Source organism: Heteronotia binoei, chromosome 1 (assembly GCF_032191835.1).
Source record: "Heteronotia binoei isolate CCM8104 ecotype False Entrance Well chromosome 1, APGP_CSIRO_Hbin_v1, whole genome shotgun sequence".
In the NCBI taxonomy this organism is placed as follows: domain Eukaryota; kingdom Metazoa; phylum Chordata; class Lepidosauria; order Squamata; family Gekkonidae; genus Heteronotia; species Heteronotia binoei.
This window is the reverse complement of record NC_083223.1, coordinates 127,793,165-127,816,005: the sequence shown is the minus strand read 5'-3', so window position 1 is coordinate 127,816,005 and position 22,841 is coordinate 127,793,165. Positions and strand designations below refer to the sequence as shown.

At 39.7% G+C, this 22,841-nt stretch overlaps 1 protein-coding gene across 3 annotated transcripts in view; it reads right to left on the bottom strand.

Moving 5' to 3' along the window:
* UTRN (utrophin) overlaps window positions 1-22,841 on the bottom strand; it is a 640,548-nt gene that overhangs the window by 100,156 nt on the left and 517,551 nt on the right. For all 3 annotated transcript variants that reach the window (XM_060240558.1, XM_060240540.1, XM_060240548.1), the window contains 2 exons: window positions 17,461-17,522; window positions 11,917-11,991 (listed from right to left, as the gene is read on the bottom strand). In XM_060240558.1, the coding sequence (XP_060096541.1) occupies window positions 11,917-11,991; window positions 17,461-17,522 (137 nt within the window). The remainder of the gene's footprint in view (window positions 1-11,916; window positions 11,992-17,460; window positions 17,523-22,841) is intronic.

The window sequence follows — 22,841 nt, the reverse complement described above, 5'->3', positions numbered from 1 at the left end:
AGCCTTTTGTGCTGTAAGTGTAAAAACTATTATTTTCCTTTAAAACTTCAAGGAGGCAATAGTTTCCAAAAATACCTTAGTTTAAAAAAAAAGCCTTCCCTGGTGAAGCGTAATTTGGTCAAGTGTAGGCCTATGACATGCCTGCCATTCTTGGGCAAGTTAATTGAGTGGATGGGAGTAGAACAACCGCAGACATGCTAGAGTGATGCTTCTGCCTTTTACCCCATGTCATTGGTCTGATTATGAGACAGATAAAACATTAGTCACAGTGACTGATTTCAGATCAGTTAAATATTCTGTATTGACTTTGCTAGATCTATCAGAAGCCACTGACATTTTTCTTTCTTTACATTATTTCTAGCCTACCATTCTCACTGATACTCAAGGTGAATTATATAGTATAAGTCAAATACAGTCAACAAGATGGGAAATCCCCAGACAGCTCCTTAAGGAGTGCTTCCCAGCCGAGAAGCCCCCTCAACTACCCTTCAAACAGAGTTCCCTCTCGAGAAATGAAAGGGAGCTCCGCTTCACTCGGCCATCTTGCCGGAAGTCGCTCCGAAGCCTGGGGGGCTTTCTGGAAGTGGGAGTGGAACGGAGGTTCCGCAACCAGTGCCAGTTCTCCCCCTGACCGCTACCCTATTCAACACCCTGGTGCTGAACTGGGCTGCCAGAGAAGGGGGTGTGGAGAGGAAGCGAAACTCCCTTAAGAACATCCCGAAGTGAGTCTTTTCAGAGGGGCCCTGTTACCTTTGCAAATCAATGCAGACCGACGGCGACCCACGAGAGAGGAAGGCGAGCTGAGAGCGGTGGTTGCTGGAGAGCTGGGGCCGGTGAGCCGCGGCGCGGCTTGTGTGTGCTGGGCGAAGTTGTGAGCAGCTGATGTGGCATGGCGGCTTTGCGACGGCTTGCGGAGGCTTGGTGAGTGAGCGACGGGGAGCGGCGGAGGAGGCGTTGTGACAGCCATGAAGGGGAAGCAGAAGGGGAAGGAGAGAGTTTGGGGGACCAGGAGGAAAAGATCTCTGAGCTCCACGAGACTAAGAGGCTGGTATCGGTGTCGGGGCAAAAGAACTGCGGGAGGAGACAAAGCGACGGGGAAACTGTCTGTAATGGCGGACGTGCTGGAAGTTTTCTTCCAGAAAGAAGAGCGCAGGAGGTGTAGGAGATGAGCCGCGGCAGACTGTATTTCCAAGAATTCTATCCCCCCCCTCTCTTCCCTCTTAATCCAGTTTGTGCCTTTACTGCTTCTATGGCTGCAACAACTTTGTTTTTCACTTTCTTTCGAAGAAGATCAGTTTCTTTCGAAGAGGATTAGTTTTGTCTCCTTGTGTATGGGAGCGTTCTAGGGAAAGGTTTAAAGGGCGAAGCGGCAGTTCTGAGCGGCTTCGGCTGCCCTTCGCTGAAGACTGGGGTTGACGCTGACAAGCACTTGGAATAGAATCAGACGTATAATTGGGTCATTACTTAACCCTTTGGCGTACAAGAGTCAAGGATCGTTTAGATCTCTGAGGAACTTTGGATTTTCTTTGAGCCTTCAGAGTATCAGAACTTTTGGAACTCTAGAAACAAAAATCTTAGAACTTAGAACATGGAAGGAAAGTTAATGGACATCAGTTATTAACAAGGAAGAAGGAAGAAAGAGTAAGAGAGAGAACGACTGTGTAACATTTTATTAATCATTATTCTTGTTTTTTAATAACAGAACTAGTGTTCTTTCTTTTCCATTGTTTTGTTATTACCCCCCCCCCTTCATCACTAATAGCCTACTGTTAAGCTTATATAACTTTGTTACCAAAGTGTTGCCTCAAACGAATTGAACTAAACCTTGCATTTTGTTGTTTTATTGATTATTGGTTGCCCTATTGCCTTATTGAATTGCTGACTGTACTTACTGAATTGCCTTATTGAATACTGATTACTTTATTGTCATATAGATTTATTGAGTTATTGAAATTTGGATATATCCCTTAAAATTGGGTTAAAATTATTAGGTGGGTGGTTGTTGTTGATGAATTAAGGAACTGAGAGTACAGTAAAATAACAAGCAAGACTCTGCTACTATCAACATGACAGAAACAAAGATTAAAAAATATTTGCAAGGCACTCCCCCTGCTGGGGGAAGTAAGGTAGTTCCAGTTTCTGTCAACCAAGATTCTTTGGAAAAACTACAGAATACTGTCACAGCTGGATTCAAACAGAACCAAGAGGCTCTGGATGGGCTGAAAACAGACTTGATGAGTCAGATCAAGAAAACAAATGACCAGTTGGTAGAGTTCCAAAAGCAGCTGTTAGCTAACACACAACAAGTTCATGGTTTAACGGCTAAAGTTGAGAGAATGGAAGATCGAGGTAAACAAACATCCAATATAGTCAGAGAAAACCAAACAGGACTAATGGAGTTGGAAGAACGAGTGATGAGACTGGAAATGGAGAAGGCTGCAACTATTCTCCGCTTTCAAAACCTACCAGAAGAAAAGGAGGAAGACATAATCAGTAAAATTACAGATATTTTAATAGTTGATGAAGAAGAACTATTGGAAGAAGGCCCAAGGGATATCTTTTGGGCCAAAAGAGTGTCTTCAAACTACACAAGAAAATTTAAACTTCCTAGGGAGGTGCATGTGAAGTTTGTCCGTCCAGAAACCACGGAAAGGATTCTGCGAAAAGCAAGAGAATGTGAGATCAATTGGAAGGGAATAAAGATTAAAATTTTGAAAGAGATACCTTGGAGTGTGCGACAACGGAGATTCAAATTCAAGAAATTGTCTACCTGGTTAATGAAACATGACATTCAGTTCAGATGGCTTATTCCGCAAGGCCTCTTTTTCACATTCCAAGCCAAGAGATATAACATCACTACAGAGGCAAAGATGGAAGAATTCTGTGATGAGTTCGTGAAGCGAAATGGATCTGAGTCAGGAGAAGAACAAGAAGTAGAAGGAGCTAAGAAACCTACAGATGACGAGTCTCCTAAAAAGAAACCAGAGAAGGCCAAAACTAGGCTCCAGGGCAGGAAAAACTTAGCTAAGATACCTGGTAGTATTGATCTACCAAAATGAATTCTAAGATGGAAACTAAAATACTTTCTTTGAACGTCAATGGCTTAAATGAACCTGGAAAGAGGAAGAGAACTTTTCAGCAACTGAAAAAATCTGGTGCGCAAATTATCTGTTTGCAAGAAACTCATATTAAGAAAGATAATGGAAAGTATTTGGAAAACAAGAAATTGGGCACTTTATACTCTTCATGTGATCCTGTTAAAAAAGAAGAAGGGGGTAGCTATTTTTGTATCTCATCACATTAAGTCTAGCTGCCTATATTCGGATGAACAAGGAAGAATTATCATAGTCGAGTTGGAATTAAATGGCTTCAAAATAATTCTTGGGAATATTTATGCCCCTAACAAAAACCAGGAAAAATTTTACCAAGCACTATACCTTAAACTTAGAGAATTTGATTCTGACAGGTATTGTATTGTTGGAGATTACAATGCAATATTTGACATCAAAATGGACAAAAAATATGATGATCCCATAAAAAAAAAAGAAGAATCGGAATTTATTTTTAACTCTTTCCTGAAAATGGCTGAAGAATTAAACTTAGTGGATGCCTGGAGAACAAAAATCCGAATACAACAGATTTTACTTTTTACTCGCATTCGCATAAATCCTGGTCCAGAATAGACATGTCATGGGTATCCTTGAGTATGATATTGTCTATCAATCAAGTTGACATTCTCCCTCAATCGTATGCTGATCATAGCCCAATTTTGTTAACTTTTCAGGAACAGTCAAGAAACCCTCGCTGGTCTTTAAATTTGCAAATATTAAAAGAAACTCAATTTTTGGAGGCAGCTAAAAAAGAGATTCAGGAATTCTTCAAACTTAACTTGGAGAAAGATACAAAGATGCCAGTCATATGGGATGCATTCAAGGCCTTTTTCAGAGGAGTTGCTATCAGATATTCAACGAAGAGGAAGAGAGAACAAAGAAAATCTTATAATGAACTTATAACAAAATTGAGCCATTATGAGAAACAACAGAAAACTGGTAACCCAAGGGAGGTAAAGGCCAAAATTATCTCGATCCAACATCAGATAAATATTCTTTTGGCAGAAGAAATTGAGAAGAAATTAAAATGGACAAGACAAAATTATTTTGAAAATGCTAACAAAGTGAGCAGATGGCTGGCCTATAGACTGAAGAAGGAAAAGGAGAAGATGATTATAAAAATGCTGAAAAACAAAGTTAAGGAGGACGTGTTTCAAAATTCTCAAATGAAAGATATTATTCAAAATTTTTACCGGAATTTGTATAAGGAGCAAAAGATCGTACAGCTAAAACAAGAAGATTATATAAATTTTTACTGGAATTTGTATAAGGAGCAAAAGATCGTACAGCTAAAACAAGAAGATTATATAAAGGGAGTCAAAATGAGACGATTAACAAGGGAACAACAAGCAAGTTTGGAGAACCCCATCTCAATCCAGGAAATTGCTGATGTGATTAGAACTAAAAAAAGTAACAAGACTCCAGGTCCAGATGGCCTTCCGATTGAGTTTTTTAGAGCCTTTGAAGATTTATTATTGATACCCTTCAATAAAGTAATTGAGAACACCTATGATACAGGCGAGATCCCAGATTCTTGGAAAGAAGCTCTGATTACGCTCATTCATAAAGAAGGGACTGATGCATCGGAAATTAAAAATTATAGACCAATTTCACTCTTGAATAGCGACTATAAGATCTTTGCAGCAATATTAGCAAACAGATTAAAGAAAGTAATAGCTGGTTTAATTCATGAAGATCAAACGGGCTTTGTCCCAGGACGTCTAATGAACCAGAACGTGAGGCTACTTCTAAATGCGATTGAATATTACAGGGATCACCCTGATAAAGAATTTGCAGGTATCTTAGTCGATGCGGAAAAGGCGTTTGACAATGTTAATTGGAACTTTATTAAAGTGACATTGGCCGCGATTGGTTGTGGTGAAAGATATCGCAGAATGGTCGAAGCGGTTTATTCGAAGCAGGCAGCGAAAGTGAGCTTCAATGGAGTGATGTCCGACTCAATAGAAATAGAACAAGGTACGAGGCAGGGATGCCCGTTATCTCCCTTGCTCTTTATTTTGACGTTAGAACCGTTAATCAAGAAGATTAGAGAAGATCCCCAAATTCAAGGAACTAGGATAAACAACGTGGAATTCAAGACTTTGGCTTTCGCGGACGATTTAGTATTTACTTTGGAACAACCTGTTTCTTCGATAGTTTTTTTGAAACAAAGATTGAGAGAATTTGGAGAAATATCTGATTTTAAACTGAATGTTTCCAAGACTAAAATTTTAGCGAAAAATATGGTGAAAGCCCAAATTGAATCCTTAGAACAACTTTCAGGATTTAAGCATGAAAAAAAGATAAAATATCTCGGAATTTATTTGACAAGTGACTCAAAGACTTTGTATAGAGATAACTATGAAAAAATATTGAAAGAAATCCGCAATGACTTAATTAATTGGAAAGACCTTCAAATATCGTTTTTAGGTAGAATTGCCACAATAAAAATGAACATTCTTCCAAGAATTTTATTTCTCTTCCAAACAATCCCAATTATTTTACCCAAACTATTTTTCCAGCAACTTAATTCTATGACTAAGACGTTTATTTGGCAAGGCAAGAATGCCAGAATAAAATTGAAAGTTCTACAAGATAGTAAACTAAGAGGCGGTCTTGCTCTTCCGGATTGGAACTTGTACTATAAGGCTAGTTGTATTCCCTGGTTAAGAGACTGGTGTAAGCTAGACAATAAAAGATTACTGACCATCGAGGGCGCGGGTCTGGGGGAAGGTTGGCATAATTACATGTGGTATCACACGCCTATAAAGACCGGCCGTTTCCTCAGGCACGAAATAAGAAGATCCTTGTATAAGACTTGGGAAGAAATCAAAGTACATTACACTTATACTCCAAAGTGGCTATCCCCGATAGAAGCCTTGACTCATCCTAATTTGTATAATTGGGATAACCCACAAGATTATGCCTATCTGTTGAATAATCAGAATGAGTTGATTGAGGAAGAGCTCTCTAAGCTAAACTGGTGGTTACAGTGTCAACTGAAATCAAGATTTCAGAAGGACAAGGAAAGGGGCTTTTTGAATAAGCCAATTGAATTGGATCTTATTCTAGAGACTAAAAAGAAGATAATCTCCAAGGTGTATGATTGGTTACTCCAAGTTAAGATGCAAGACGAAGTTGTAAAAGAAGCATGGATCCATTGGCTGAAGGACTTCGGCTACAATATAGCCCTAGATGAATGGGAAAAACTATGGAAACAGAACTTAAAATTAATAAAACCAGCAGATCTCAAAGAAAATTTATATAAAATGGTATATAGATGGTACCTTACACCAGACAGACTGGCTAAAATCTATCCCACATATTCAAACAAATGCTGGAAGTGTCGTGAAGCTAAAGGGTCGTTGTTTCACATTTGGTGGCAATGTAAAGATGCAAGAAAATACTGGACCCAAGTTAATATATGGATTCAAAGAATCTTGAATATACATATTAACCATGTGCCAGAGTTGTATCTCCTGAACATTTGTAGACAAAACTTTCCTATGATAAAACTGAAACTGCTACTGTACATAGTTACTATCGCCAGAATACTTTATGCCAAGTATTGGAAGACTGACAGAATTCCTAACAGAGATGAATTTATTAACAAGCTGTTGGACGCCGCAGAATCTGATTTAATGTCCACAAGATTAAGAGATGGTAATGTCCAAAAATGCCAGGAGGAATGGGACCCTATTTATAAATGGGTTAAAAGTAAAGGTTTTGACATGGAGTAATAATATTTTCCCTTTGTTTTGCAAACCCTCTCCATCTCCTAGTGTGTTTGAGTGGGTGGTTGTATAGTTGTTAGATTTATTATTGTGTTTTGAATGTATTGGGCATTGAAGTGTTATGAATGCTCTGTTTTTTTTCAATGTATTGCGCATTGATGTGTTCTTGAATGTTTTGTGTTTGTAATTTTGATAATGTTGATGGTATTGGTGCTTGTTCTATGTCCATTTCTTGTGTGTCAATGTGTTTTCACTTTTTGTGTGTTAATTCCTTTTCTAATAAAAACCCTTTAAAATTAAAAAAAAAAAACCAAGATGGGAAATCCAACAAACAGTGCAATATGGTTTGGATTGCAGAAATCCGAAAGCAAGCAAAATTCTTAAAACAAAACTGAAAACAACCCTGTAGTCCATTTTATTACACTGATTAGGAAGGACATAAGGGTTACAGACCTGGCACTCCAGAAGATTTGGTCTTTTTCTCTGGCAGGACAGTAGGAGGCACAGAAATGGTTGTCTGGTATCTTAAACCAAGGTGTGCCCCAACGGTTCATTTTGTCACCTATATTGTTTACCATACTCATCAGACCATTAAATGAGAGCCTTGTGAGGAAAAAAACCCTTACAGAACATCGTGATTACCAGCTTGGTTGCCAGAACACCTGGAGTAGTGACTCACACACGTCTGGCCAGAGAGTGTGGGTAAACCTATCCAGGGGCAAAAGGGACTTATGCAGTACAAGCAGCCATAACGATACAAAGGCACTCTAGACTGGTACAAGAGTGCTCACCAGGAGAATGGAAGGCTTCCCGTCGTTCCGTATGACAGCCATCCCAGCATTGGAGCAGAGGAAACTGCGCCGCCAGGAGCTATCCATGCGAACGGTTATGAAGTTTTGACCATGGAATCCACCGTGGAGGGCTAACACCACACACAGCCATCTTCCTACCAGGCTTGACTCCATTCCAGCGAAGCGAATGGCTCACGCACACACCAGATGTCACCTATGCCTGCAAGCAACCCACCCACCTCAGGAGTGGTTAATCGTCCAACCGCCACTTTCTTTGTTTAACGGAACTCTAGACAAAGACTGGTGCCCAGAAGAAGACAGAAGAAGAGGAAGACCATCTTCAGCCAGAGCCAAGTTCCTTTGTATAGACTGGGTGTTACCTAGACCATGATTTGACTCTCTATAGTCATCCTTTTAGATAAATCCAATAGACCTAAGCATCTCCCCACCCAAGTAATCTTTCCATTCTTCTCCCCAACTGTCACTCTGGAGCCTCCCCCTGGTCCATTTCAACCTGAAAGTTCACTCAGGTATCCAGGACAGTCCATTGGTCAGGAGCAAGCACCCAATTAGGTAACACCAATGAACTTCCCATTGGCTATCATAGTAGTCCAGCCCTTATGGTCACTGCGAAGCCTCTCCTTTTTGTGAGGTCACGCACCTCCCATCCCCTAAGGGCTCAAGAGAGTCCTTATAATCTGTGGACTAGCTACCCACAGGTGTGCTTCTAGCAGTATCCCAATTTCCGCTGCATAGATCCATCCCCAATTCTAAGGCCAAGTTTCGGGTCCCTTCTCCCACTTCCTCGCTTGTTGCCATTGGAGCCTTCCTCGAAGACTACGATAGGTAAATATCGCCCTGTTTGTCTACCCATGTGTTCCCCTATCTATCTATTTATTTTCCTTAGGACTGAATGTGTGTTTTGATGAGTATTTTATCTTGTATGGAAGCCTATATTTTTCTTAATAAATTATAATTGTTTTACTTAATTAGAGTCCCTAATATTTTAAGCATTACTTTTCTGGACGTGGAATCCTGTATACACAGGTAAAAAGATCCTGAGTGAACCAGGTGCCCACCTGACAATTCCTCAACCTCGTTTTGAGGGCATTTTGGCTTACAGCCTCTAGAGTTTTGCAACAAGGTGTCATACTTGAACAACTGCCTCTCCTGCTCAGTTTAGCTTCTTTTAGTGGTGCTTTCTGTTTGACATTATTAGACACCAGGAGAAGGGACAGAAGCATGTTATATAATTTTAAATAAATAAATATGCTGATGATACCTAGCTATGTTTTAATTAAACCCTCAAATGTGGCTGTTTGTGTCATAAATCCTGAACAGTTTAGTGTGTGGGACAGCTGAAATTTAGTCCTGACGGTCAGTAGAACTAATATTTTAGAACACTGACCTTCATCCCTTAGATGCCTTCATACCCTAGATGCCTGATTTCTTCTTTTTCTGCATATATGAGCAGTTCTAGACACAAAACTATTTTTTAAAATAAATTCTTTAAAAACATACATACAAAGAGGGGGGGAAATTCAATGGAGTAAGAGAGATAATATTAGACGATAGTAAGTAAAAAGAAAAAATACATATTCCAAGCCCACATAAAATTTATTATAACCTATAACAGTCAATATTCGCTTTCTTGCTCCATTGCTTTGTTGACCCTTTTTGTATGGCTATTGGTATAGCCTTTGCTGCCTTTTTCCTTTACAAACAAAGTCTTGGCAAATAGTATTTTTTTTCCACCTATGTTTGGTTAAGAAACTGTCCTCTTTTTTTGGCTCAGTTGATCAGGTCACATTGATCCACACTTGTAATCTCTACTCTAGATCAATTTCCCCTCTAAGCTCTGCAGTGTTGTGAGCAAAAATTCTACCCCATGAGCAAAAAAATGCTAGTAGCATTAAGGCTGTGAGCAAGTCTACATTTGAGTATTGTGAAAATTAGTTTTTTAGAAGACTACTTCCATAACCTTGTAAAAATCTCAAAATACATTCTTTTAATAGCACCATAATGTTAATTTTTAATATAAATTGATTTAATGATGGTTTTATCTGATTGCAATTATTGTGTATTATGGTTTTACTGTGTATTGTATTTATATGTTGTGAGCCGCCCTGAGCCTGCCTCGGCGGGGAGGGCGGGATATAAATAAAAAAATATTATTATTATTATTAAGTTATATTTAAACTACATTTTAAGAATAATTTAAACAAGTCAAATTCCACTCACCCCAGTCTACTACATTAGTAGATCTGTACTCCGAAGAACAGGTCTGCTAACTCTTCCACTATATTGGTAGACCTGGCCTCTGAAGAACAGGTCTATCCACCCCTTTTCCACTATATTGGTAGACTTGGCCTCAGACTGTCACCCTGTGCTGAGCCTTAGAAAACATAGAACCACTTAAGGAAGGGAACTATTGCAGACTTCTTCGTTTAGGGCAACATGACAACCAGCATTACAAGTATAACAGAGGAGGAACAATCAATGTCAGAACCTTGTCTAACCTAACAAACAGGAAGTTGCTTAAATGTTTTCATCCTGCCCAAACTACTTATTTATTCAAATATTTAAATCCCACTTTTTGCTGTGACTCAAGGCAGCTTACAAATCATACTGAAAAGTGTACTTTTTTGTTGTTCAGTTGCATAGTCGAGTCCAACTCTTTGCAACCGCATGGACCAAGTCACACCAGGCCCTCCGATCTTCCACCATCCTCCGAAGTCTGCTCAAATTTATGTTAGTCACATCAGTAACGCTGTCCAGCCATCTCATCTTTTGCTGTCCCCTTCTTCTTTTGCCTTCTGTCTTTACTAGCATCAGGATTTTCTCCAGTGAGTGCTCCCTTCTCATTTGGTGGCCAAAGTATTTGAGTTTCAGCTTCAGCAGCTAACCTTCCAGGGAACAGTCAGGGTTGATTTCCCTTAGGACTGACTAATTTGATCTTCTTGAAGTCCAAGGGACTCTCAAGAGTCTTCTCCAGCACCACATGATTGTGCAAAAAAAATTTTCTGGCTCCATTGTAGCCTATGGGGACCATTATACTCAATGGCCCCATGGGCTACAATGAAGAATTGATCTGGGTATATCTGGTGGGGTGTGTGCTTTGAGGTAGAGGTGCCAAATTTGCAGCATAATTACTGGGGCCTCTCTTCAAAGACCTCCCAAGTTTCAAAACATTTGGGCCAGGGGTCCAATTCTATAAGGCCCCAGAAGGAGGTTCCCCCATCCTCCATTGTTTTCAATGCGGCTTGTGAGTTGAAGCAGAAATCCCTTGAGCTGGCTGTTAAAATGTTGTGTGCCAGTGCCTCCTAGCACAGTTTAAAGGGAACTATGCTCCTGATTATTCTAATATGCCCTAAGTAAAGTAATCCTAAAGATCAACTCTGAAGCTTTAAGTGGTGCAAAATATGACCGCTCATTTGCTCACTGGGGCATAATTTGATCATAAAGTCACAACATAGAAGCAATTGTGGTGGCTTCCTAGTTACTTCTGGGTTCATTGCTGATTATTACCTACATAAAGCCACTCAGCAATGTCTGACTATTTCTTATCAAGGGTAGGCTGGCTGACCTCAGCACAACCAGTCTTATCTTCACGGTTACTTGGAACAGCCTCACTGATACTGTATATCACATTCCATTTTTATTTAGCCTTTTGGAAAGCCAGTAAAACCTGGCTATTCCAGCATGGTTTCTGCTGATAATCAATGAATTGAAAAATTATCTTATACTGAGATGCTATTAATTACTAAACGTTGACCTAAAATTGTACTAAAACAGACTGCTTAAGTCACGTAGAGTCTTCAGCTGTTTTTACAGTGGGGAAAAGGTGCTGCAATGTATTTCAATGAAGTGGAGGTAAGATAGGTAGATCCTACAAGAGAAGGATTCAAAAACATAACCCATCACTTGCAGTATGAAATAATATAACCCACTAACTGCTGCACCATGTGAGTGATAATAATTTATTGTTGCCGTGAGTATCTCAACATCTTAGCAAATATTTTTCTCCATTTCCTCCTGAATTTTGGTTCTTTGGTGGTGGGGGGGAGAAATTCTACTGTACAAGTTTGTCCTTTCTGCCTTTGCCTATATTTATTCACAACAACAGCTTATGCTCAAAGCAGTTACACCTGAGGAATGAATGACAACTAAGTAAATAGGAATTCATCTTTGGGAATAACATGGTTAAGGCTAGGTATGCTTTGTCTCCTTATCCCTATTAGTTCAGAGAGAAATTAACAAGTGTTGAGAGGAAAAACTTACAACACAATGCTTTTTGTAGTCTCCGGATTTTTATGGCCGTACGGTAAGCAGAGAAACGTACATTGTTCAAATCAGCTGAAATAAGGCAGAAGATAAAATATTAGCATATGTTAAGGAAATATAATTCAACTGCTGGCATCTCAAAATGAAAGAAGATACAGGAAAAGGAATGAACATGACAGCTTCAAAGTACATTTCTGATCAAACGATAGAAGAGGTGATGACCACTTGTTTAAATGCTTCCCCATTCACCCAGGTACTGCTCACTGATAAACAGTGTCCATTCAGTTGAGAGAACATCTTAAAAAAAAAACCCTTGCAGCTGCTTTAAGAGAGAAAATATTTAATTTCTGGGATTCATTTAAAACTCATTTGGAAAACAAATCTTACTTATTAAATATGACAGGTTTCATTGCAGCAATGCCAGCTGAAATACATTCCAAACCTCAGAAATTGACACCAAGTATATTTAATTTGAAAATTAATATTTGATTGCACAGGAAGATAGGCTCCCATGTGTTGATTTGTGTGTGCATGGGTGTGTGAAAGTGTTAAAATATAATCACTATTTAATAAAAACGAAAGCAAAACATTGTTTTAAAGGGTAAATCTCTTAAGACATCATTTAAAACAGGGGTCCCCAACCCCCGGGGTATGGACCGGTACCGGTCCATGGCCTGTTAGCAACCGTGCCGCAGAGACCTTCACCTACTCCATATTTAAAGACCCCCATGGGGGGCAGGGATGAGGGGCAGCCAAAACCCCAGCATCCCCAACCCTACTGGTCCGTGGAAAAATTGTCTTCCACAAAACCGATCCCTGGTGCCAAAAAGGTTGGGGGCCACTGACTTCAGAGAGGTCTGAGAGAGAGCAGAGCAACTCTGAGATAAGCTGAGACAGCTGGGGAAGTTGCTGAGAATTTCTGAGTTTGGTGACTGCTGAAAATTCTGAGTTGTGGTTGCTGGGGAACTGCTGTTTGTTTGGTTGAGTGCGCTGAAGGTGATTGAAAGTGATTGGTGCTGATTGATTAGGAGTGGCTGTGTGCCCCACCCTCTTTGCATTGTTAAGCTAGCTACTCATTTTACCAACCTCGGAAGAATGGAAGGCTGAGTCAACCATGAGCTGACTACCTGAACCCAACTTCCACCGGGATTGAACTCAGGTCGTGAGCAGAGCTTGGACTTCAGTACTGTAGCTTACCACTCTGTGCCATGTGGCTCTTAAAGAACCACAACCTGCCTGCTATTATAAACTCTTTCAAATAAAAATTTAAATTAACTTTGTCCCAAACAATGGGCAAAAAATAAGTCCTTCTAAGGGAGGCCATTGCATAGCCTGGGCACCAGCACGGGCATTTAGCCTGGCTTCCAGATCAGGAACTTGAATGCTAACTGTAACTAATATCTACTGACACCACAACCTAAAGCTATTTAGTTCTTTATAAGTCAATACAACTCTGAATTGCTCTCAGAAATGATCCCAACTCCAACAGATCCTTTAATTGAAACTTTTTACAAGGATTTCTATTATTGGTCAGCATTTGAGCATGAATAGTTGTAAAAGCGTCTCTAAGATGCAAATTTGATCCCAAGGAAGAATACCATCATCTTGTCTGGGAACATCAACTACTTGTCAGCAAATCTATGCCTGAATTGAGTTTCAGCTTCTTAGCACTCATCCAATCCATTACTAGTTCCAGGATGTTTACAATATGCATTGTTACAAGTTAATTAAATGAAAAGGAGTACAACTGAGCACCAACAATGCACAGATGACACAACTGAATGATCTTTTCTAATAGTTTCATGGACATATGACATAGCACAGGAGACAAGATGGAACCCGGAGGTTTAATAGGTCTGTACAGAGCATAAGTGTTCCAATGTCACCTTTTAAGGCAGGGCTACCAAACTCCTGGCCTACCCAGGGCTTCAATCAGACCCGCAGCAATTTTCTCCCCATCCTGTCCTCATGCTTCGAAACTCCGAGGCTGCCAATGATGTTCTCAGGTCCTTCTGCCTTGACTTTGCTGACTTCTGGGCTTGGAAAGCTGCAAGGAAAACATGGAATGGATTTTCCATTAAAGTCTGCACCCAGAGACCTTAATGGAAAATCCATTCCATGTTTTCCTTGCAACTTTGTGATGTAATGTATTTAAATAGAGTGCAGGTAAGACAGTTTAACTTTTTTTGCAGCATTTATGGCCAGCTGAAGCTGCTTGCAAAAATGGTTGATGCTTTGAGTCAGCTTGTCTGTGCTGAATGGACCTGAGAACTGGTGCCTAGTGAGTACTCTAACCTGGGAACTCATAGCCATATTATACTGGAAAGCTATTGTCTATCTGAGTAGACCTGGGGGGCGGGGAAGCTTGCAAAGCCCAGCCATTTAATTTTTCCTAGATTCAGAGCATTTCATATTTTTAGTTTCTGTTGTGATCCTTGTGTTTTTTTCTTCATGTTTCACTTTAAAAATTGCATTGCCAAATCCCAGTATTTTGCCACCTTTCCATTTTAAACTAAATATCTCAAGAGTTTTAAGAATGTTTGTATTTTAAGTTAAAATAATCTCTTTAAGTATGTTTATCTGTATCCTTTATAAAGTTTATATCTGCACTACCTGGCATTCCATTTTATGACATGCATGGCTCAGCCCCACAAAGTCCCATTTGTGTCAGATCTGGCCCTTGTAACAAATGAGTTTGACATCACTGTTCTAAGATCTTCCATGAGTAGGCATACAACTACCAGAGTGAAGTGCTTTTCCAGACAAGTGATCCAGAAAATACTATGATCAATTATCTAAAAATCTAGTGAGAAATTCAAGAACATAAAAAAGGACCATATTCCCCTTTTTCCAGAAAAATTGTCAATCCAGGGTGACCAAGGCAGCTTCAGTCCCAAAGGTGGGGCAGAAACCTGACTGCGATGGTTCAAGAAAATATGGGATGTATCTGCTACAACTATCTCTTAGAAAAATAACTTGTGATATTGTTATGAATTGTAAATGTAATAGTTAATAATCAGCTCAAGACATATTGAAGTGAACTTGTATAGTGAACGTTATGTATTAGCATTATCTATTTCAATGAAAAAGAGGTTAGAAAGTTTTTGCACAATTAACAGATTGATAGAAAAACTTGGTGCATCATTAACGGTATACAGTGAGAGCATCTACTTAAATACAATTTAATAAACCATTACAGTAAGCCACTGTTGCACAGATACAACTCTGGAATCACAGCTAGATAAAAAAAAATTAAAAGGGGGGCAACTCAACTTAAGACATGGCTGTGATTTATGAGGGTCAAGCTGTCAAAATAAATTATTATTAAAAAACGGTTAAAAATGGTCCAAATACCAGACTCTTGGAAATTTGTACATACAGAGATAATAGCTACTTTTGATGAAAGTGACAACACATCCATACACGTTGCATATTTAATACCAGTGCAAAACAATTTGGAGAGTATGAGCCATGAGAGAATATTCCTGGCCTACTGAGTAAACTTTCAGTAATTGTACATCATATGAGAAAGCAACACCAGGCTTGAAAGAAAATATTTTAAAAATAATTTTACTCCTAGATGACTGCTGTTTTATAATAGTAATATTGACCACTGAGGAAGGTCCTTGGGGGCTGAAACGCATATAGTCTATTGATCATGTTATTCATCAATTGTATATGTGTAACTATTATTTCTGTATGTACAAAGTTTCAAGAATTTGATATTTGGACCATTCTTAACCTATTTTATCTTTTACTAATGCGTACATCAGTGTTTCCCAACCTTTTGGATATAGTGGTACCCTTGACCTTGCTCTTATATCTCATGGTACACTTGAGGAAAACACCCATTTTTAAAAAATTGATTTATTTTCTAGTTACATGAGAGACATAATAGTTTATTGCTGTTAAGTTTGTTTATTCATTAATTAATGATGTGAAAATAAATGTAATTCAAACTAATTAAATGAAGACAGAATAGTATGATATTTTAAAATTCTTCAAAGCACACAACAGACGCAAGTTACAACAGTAATGTTAATGAACTGTTCTGAATGTGATTCATAAATGTCCACCAAACTGTAACACAAAAATTTTCAGTGTCAGAACTGATGCTAGTCTGGAATGTGAATATAACACCATCAGACCAGTTTGGGTTCATTCAAATATAACTGGCATCAGAAGAAAGCAAATCTTTAACTGAATGCTTCTTCTAGCCAGTGTAGTCTTTACATTCAAAGTTCCAGTGTGGGTTCTTAAAATCAATATGAGTAGTATGTAGGAAAAAACAGGTTAGCAGTGCAATCCTAAATGGAGTCTCATCCTTCTAAATTCATCGATGTCAGTGGGTTTAGGCTGTGACTGCTTAACAGTATGGTTAGCCCCTGATAGGGTGCACCACAACTTTGCAGCCATTCATCCTAGAGCGGCTACTCCAAAATAAACCTAATTAGAAAACATGTCTAAATACTCTGTGCTATTCTTTCAGATCATTAAAAGTAAATGGGAGCTGAGGAGATGACCTGCCTGGGAGAGTTGTGCTGCAACTTAGTGCAACTCATGGGAGAATCTCTCCCCACACCAATGAGGGAGAGGGTCCATTTTGCACCAGTTTGCCACCCACCATTTTAGGTGCCTTAGAGAAGAGAGGCAGAGCTCTTGCCATCACTTACGAGACTGCCTGCACGGCACCTGCTCTCTGCCTCACCTCCCCGTCCCCTGAACCCACTTATCTCCCAGTAGTCCCAGCTCTGTGCACTTGCCTTGCCTCGCTCCCTCTTACTCCCTCTGTGCAAGTGGAATCACACCCAGCAGCCTCAAGAGCCCTGGCCCCCGAGGTCCACCCAGCCAACTTTCCCCCGCACATCCTCCTCGTGGCACAGAATGTTGCTGAACTTACCAGTCTGCTGTCAACTCAATACTATGGCCGGAGGTCAGTCCAAGGGATGGAGGAGGAGGAAAGGAGTCGAGTGATCTGCCTGGTGGTGTGGCGAAAAAGGGACAGAGGAGCAGGGCATCGGCAGCAGTAGCAGCAGGTGACACATGCTGCTCTGCTCCTTGCCTGCTGCTGATTGGCTCAGTGTGCACAAAAAGAAGGATGCAGAGGAGGTGGGGCAGGCAGAACCTCCTTGTGTATGCATACAGCAGCGCTGCCAACCTTGTGTGCGTGCGTTTTTTTGAGTTTTATTTATTTATTTAGTAGGCTTATATTCCGCCTTTTTCCATAAACGGGCTCAGCCCTGCACCTGACCAGCCTGGTCGGAGGGAGGTGGCAGGTGGAGGGGGTTGGCTGGCATCACAGTACTTCTACATCTCGCAGCACCCCTAGGAAGTGTTCGTGGTACCCCAAGGTACCACAGTACCCTGGTTGGGAATCACTGGTGTACTCCATAATAAATATTTGCATTTTTATGTTATTTTGACAGCTTGACCATCATAAATCACAGCCAGATATGCAGTGAAAAGGTTCTTCAATAACATAATTGGATAAACACTTCAGCTGTTAGTTGTTTTTTTAAATAAAAGTAAAAGCTTGCTTACCTAATGATTGGAAGAGTTCAGTCATTTTCGGGTGATCCCAGCAGGTTGTTTGAGTCCGGTGACTGTGTGAGAAAGAATCATGCATATTTTCAGCCACCAAAGAACAAAGTCCTTTAATCAGCTTTAATACCGATTTACAAACGGACAGGATCCAAGGACCCATGCAACTAGGTCTTCAAAATGAGGGGAAATGGGGACATGCATTTACATTAGTAGTCTCAGAGATAAAACTATAAAGTCAGCTTTTGCTCCTCCCCTACTGGTTTTCTAACTCTGACAATGACAACCTTAAAAGCACATTGAAACTAGTAAGTGAAATATATATTTTAAAAGCAGAGGTTATTTTTTACCCAGTTCAAATAATGGAGCATCAATTGAACTTCTACAATGCAACATTCCATCTTATATGCAGCTTGGCTTCCTCATAATCAAATTGTGGTTTCTGTTATATAAATACCTTATGTTTTGATTCTAGTACTGAGGTTATCCAAAGCTAAATTTGAGCTTTTGGGGTAGCCTGAAGCAGTTTAGAGGTAGATTCTGAGCTTCCTTTTCCAGGGAGCAATTTCTAAACCTTCTGTTTGATGTAGTGGTTAAGTGTGCAGACTCTTATCTGGGAGAACTGGGTTTGATTCTCCACTCCTCCACTTGCAGCTGCTGGAATGGCCTTGAGCCAACCATAGCTCTCATAGAAGTTGTCCTTGAAAGGGCAGCTTCTGGGAGAGCTCTCTCAGCCCCACCTACTTCACAGGATGCCTGTTGTGGGGGAGGAAGGTAAAGGAGATTGTAAGCTGCTCTGAGACTCTGAGCTTCAGAGTGACGGGCAGGGTATAAATCCAATATCATCATCTTCTTTTCAAACTTTTACACCTATTACAGTGACTCTGATATAAAATTTAAGTTTCCTATCTGCATGTAGTGTTTTGAGGCATAATTTGATCTCTGATTTTGAGAAGAATATTTACAAGTATCGTTCTTTTTGCTGTGAAAAAGCTGAAAAATTGGTTATCCATTTTGACTGTTTTGTGTCCTCTCATTTCAAGTGAAAGAACTACCAACTAGAAGAATATTACTCGGAGTTCAAGATCATTCACACTGGCTGCAAGTTTGTTTCCATGCTCAGTTCAAGGTGTGGTCATGTGAAGCTTTGAAGTCCTTCATGACCTGGGATCTGTGATAATTTCTCCACACCATTTATGTGACTATATGCTTTCAGAGGATCTGCAAAAAAGCGCTCTTTCATCGTGCCTTCAGCAGCCCTTAAGTGAAGGCCGAGCCTTCCTTTATTTTATCTACATTTCTTGTTGAGCCCAGTTAAGTGGAAGAAAAGTAAGATATAAATAGTTAAATAATAACTGTTCTGTTTTCATATATTGGTGGTAATTGCTATACCAAATTTCAGGGCACTAGCTTACTGAGAAATACCTCAGCTTGCAAGTTTGTGAAGAATAACACCCTCTCACTCTAACACATACACTTAGTGATATATGTGCACAAAATTACACCCTGTCAAATCAATTTATTTAAAACCAAGTAACTAAACGTCATTATTTTCTCCTGAATGTAAGCATTTCCCCAATATTCCTAACACAAACTACAAATGAAAAATAGCAGCATAGATAGATATATACTCATCTTACAAAGTGACCTTTAACTTTCTCTCATGCTCAGGATCATAGAGTAATTAGTTTAATATGCTACTACACTTTGTTTTATAGCATTCCAAAGCAATGAATATTATAATTTAATCCACCATTTAACCCATCAAGATCTTTTGTATCCAGCCATACTAGTAAGATAAATTTAGCTTTCAAATCTACTGCCATCCATTGCTTAGCTTCTGTTTCTATATATTAATGGTCTAGAAGATTCATCATTCCTGTACAAATTTAAATCTGATTAATTAATTTTACTAGACCTGTTTTATATGACACCCTTAAAATTGTCACTGTGGTCCAATATTATCAAGTGGCAAATTAAGTATGATTTCTCTCAGCTTAACTTTGCGAACGAAGATTTAAGAAAGGTGCAGTAGTCCATGTCTGCTGCAGGCTCGCTGGTGGCTGACAAGACCAATGCGGGACAGGCAGATCCGGCCACAGTGGCTGCAGGGAAAAGTCTGATTTGGGGTTGGTGCTGTAGCAGTACGATTCTTCCTCAATCTCCTTTTGTCCTCAAGACCAGCTATGCGTGCATTCTCAAAGGAAGAGACAGCCTGGTGGATGGTGTGCCTCCATGCTTTGCGATCTGAGGCTAGGTCAGACCACTGGTGATGGTTAATGCAACAGGTACCAAGGGATTTCTTCAAGGAGTCCTTGAACCTCTTCTTCAAGTATGATTTAATGAAGCAGTAAACCATATTTTTTCCTTTTGCTTAAACTTTTTAAAATCTGAAAAAAATGCTTTTTTCCTTCTTTTTAATTTTTTGTAACATTTGCCTGTTGAAGGTTCCAAAGAACTAAGAAACTTGCATGTTTTCTGTCATTTAGACTGGCATCAATAAAAAGTATTACATGATTTTGTTTCTTTTTCTGGATTTTGCATGCATGAATATAGCTGTTTACAACTATGAGAAACTTGGACCACACTGGACTGCGTGGGGAAGGGTGGCCACAGAAATGTGATTTGGTGCAGCAGAGCAGGGTACTAGAATGGAGAAGGAGAGAGCTGAGGCTGGTGGCTGGAGCCTCCCACTGATTCCCAGCTGAAAGTAGAGTCTGGGCTTCTAGGTCTCTCAGGCTTTAGATGTAGAGAGAAAGGGGCTGTGTGCTCCCAGGTCCTTCTCCTTCCATCAAGGAGCTCCTACTGTCTGTCTTTGTGGCCAGAGATGGGGGGAAGCCTCAAACACCTCCTCATTGGCTTGAGGCTGAGAGGGTTTAAATAGGCTCTCAAAGCCTTTACATGCTGCACCCCCTACTGCTTGGGCCAATCAGGCTTCCTCCAGCTGGGACCCCAATCCCTTGTCCTCTTCTGACCAATCAGATTCATGACTGGGTCTCCTCCCCTTGGCTCAATGTGCCCCCCCCATTCCTGCTGGCCAATTGGGCTGCAGAGGTGTGATTGACACAGTCCAGCCAAAACCCCACTAATCATCTGTGCGACAGGCACCAGTCTCTATCATTGAGCAGTCTCTCTGACATGGCCTGTTGGACCTCCTGGGTAAATGGGGACATTAACTGGAATGGGGTGGGATGCCTTGCCCACTCCTGACAACCTTATTCTAGATGTACACTGTAAGTAATTCATAAAATGAAGGAACAAAATTCACCAGGAAGTTATATTATGGGAAACTCAATGAAAAGAAATAGAACTGAGCAGCAGCACACCCATGATCTTTTACAAGTCTAGCAAATTTTAAATGGAGACTCAATTGGAAAAGCAGCAGTAAATTTTGTGCCACATGACAATATTGTCTTTTAAAATTGAATTCCACGGAGATTTTTGAGCACCATATCCATGTACTTCATGACCTATCATGATGTTCAGAAATTAATGCACATGCAGAATTTGTGGATAGAAATGACTCCTTAATCCAATCTTCTGACTGTTACTATGGGGAGAAACAAAAATTAGGAAAATAACATACAGCATGGCCCCAAATGAATCCATATGTTTCCAAGTCTCTGCTGAAAGGCTGATGTAGGGTCGAACTAATCAGAGTGGATTTATAACTAGAGAAAAAATAACATGGGACAACGGAACAGGGTAAGGGTCATCCAAGCACATGGAGATTTCTTTTGATTATATGGTCAGACAACTATCACTTATTACAGATATTCTAAAAACTCATATTTCTATTATGTAACTATGTACGTGGAGGGCCTGACCTGGATAGCCCAGACTAGCCTGATCTCTTCAGATCTCAGAAGCTAATACTAGCTCTGGCTAGTATTTAGATGAGACCTTCAAGGAATAACAGGATAGTGACACAGAGACAGCAATGGCAAACCATTGAAATTGAAAACCCTATGGGGTTACCATAAATTGGCTGTGGCTTGATTGCATGTTCCACCACCAACATGTACATACAGATCTGGTACTCAGAACAGGAATAAATGTAACAATACCTAAGGTTTTAATGCCATATGATTATTATTCTCAAAACTTCAAGAAGCAGAAGGTAATATTCAATTGTACCGTATAGATTTTTTCATAAAGGTAAATATATGTTGTTCATAACATACTCAAGCAGCTATTAAACCACTAAACTGTGTGGAGTTGATATAAACTGATGTACGTTCAAAGACATGGTCTGGTAAATACTACCTTGACTATTCCTTGATTTCTTTATAAACCCAGAGAAATCTGTACTTATTGATTCATAGTAAAATAAAATGCTACTGCTCTCTGTTTCAGAACAAAAAATGCTAATATCTTGAAAACAGTGATTTGCTGATGGGTTGTGCTAGAATTTCCATGTGTAATAAATAGATGTCCTGGAATACATTAAAAATATCAGATTAAGAATTACTGATACATTGTGGTTTGCTCTTTGCTTTTCTGCATTTTGAGTTGAAATACTCCTTTGCTTGAAAAAAGCATTTTACTGATCTAGTATAAGGATCATTCAGTTTCAACAAAGCAGGAGTCAAGGTGCACCTTTAAGATCAACCAAATTTTATTTAGAACGTAAGCTTTCGTGCGCTCTTAAGCACACTTCATCATATGAGGAATTCAGCACAGTGAGCAAAGCCACAGTGGGCTTTGCTCACTGTGCTGGATTCCTCGTCTGATGAAGTATGCTTAAGAGCACACGAAAGCTTACGTTCTAAATAAAATTTGGTTGGTCTTAAAGGTGCAACTTGACTCCTGCTTTGTTCAACTGCTTCAGACCAACACGGCTGCCTGCTTGGATCTATTCAATTTCAAGTAAGTTTTATAGGTTAAGAGTAATTTAGAAAAACTACAAGCAAAGCACAATTCTTAGTAGTTACTTAACAGATCTATTTTATGCAATCTAGAGCAGACTGCTGCTGCTGAGCCCCCCTGCCACGGGCTTAGGACTGCAGTAGGACAGGGCCATTCAGTTGTTCAGTTTCAAGTAAGTTTTATAGGTTAAGAGTAATTTAGAAAAACTACAAGCAATGCACAATTCTTAGTAGTTACTTAACAGATCTATTTTATGCAATCTAGAGCTAACTGCTGCTGAGCCCCCCTGCAACGAGTTTAGGACTGCAGTAGGACAGGGCCATTCAGTTGTTGCCAGCCCGACAGCAGATTCACTTCAATATCAATCAAAAAAGTTGGGGAATTCTTGCAATGAACAGTGTTTTTCTTAAATATATGGGATGGGATAAGGACAAAATTGGCATTTTTCCTGGTTCCCTCTTCGTACAGCATATCCAATTCATTATATTTCTAGTGTTCCTTATCCCCCAGGA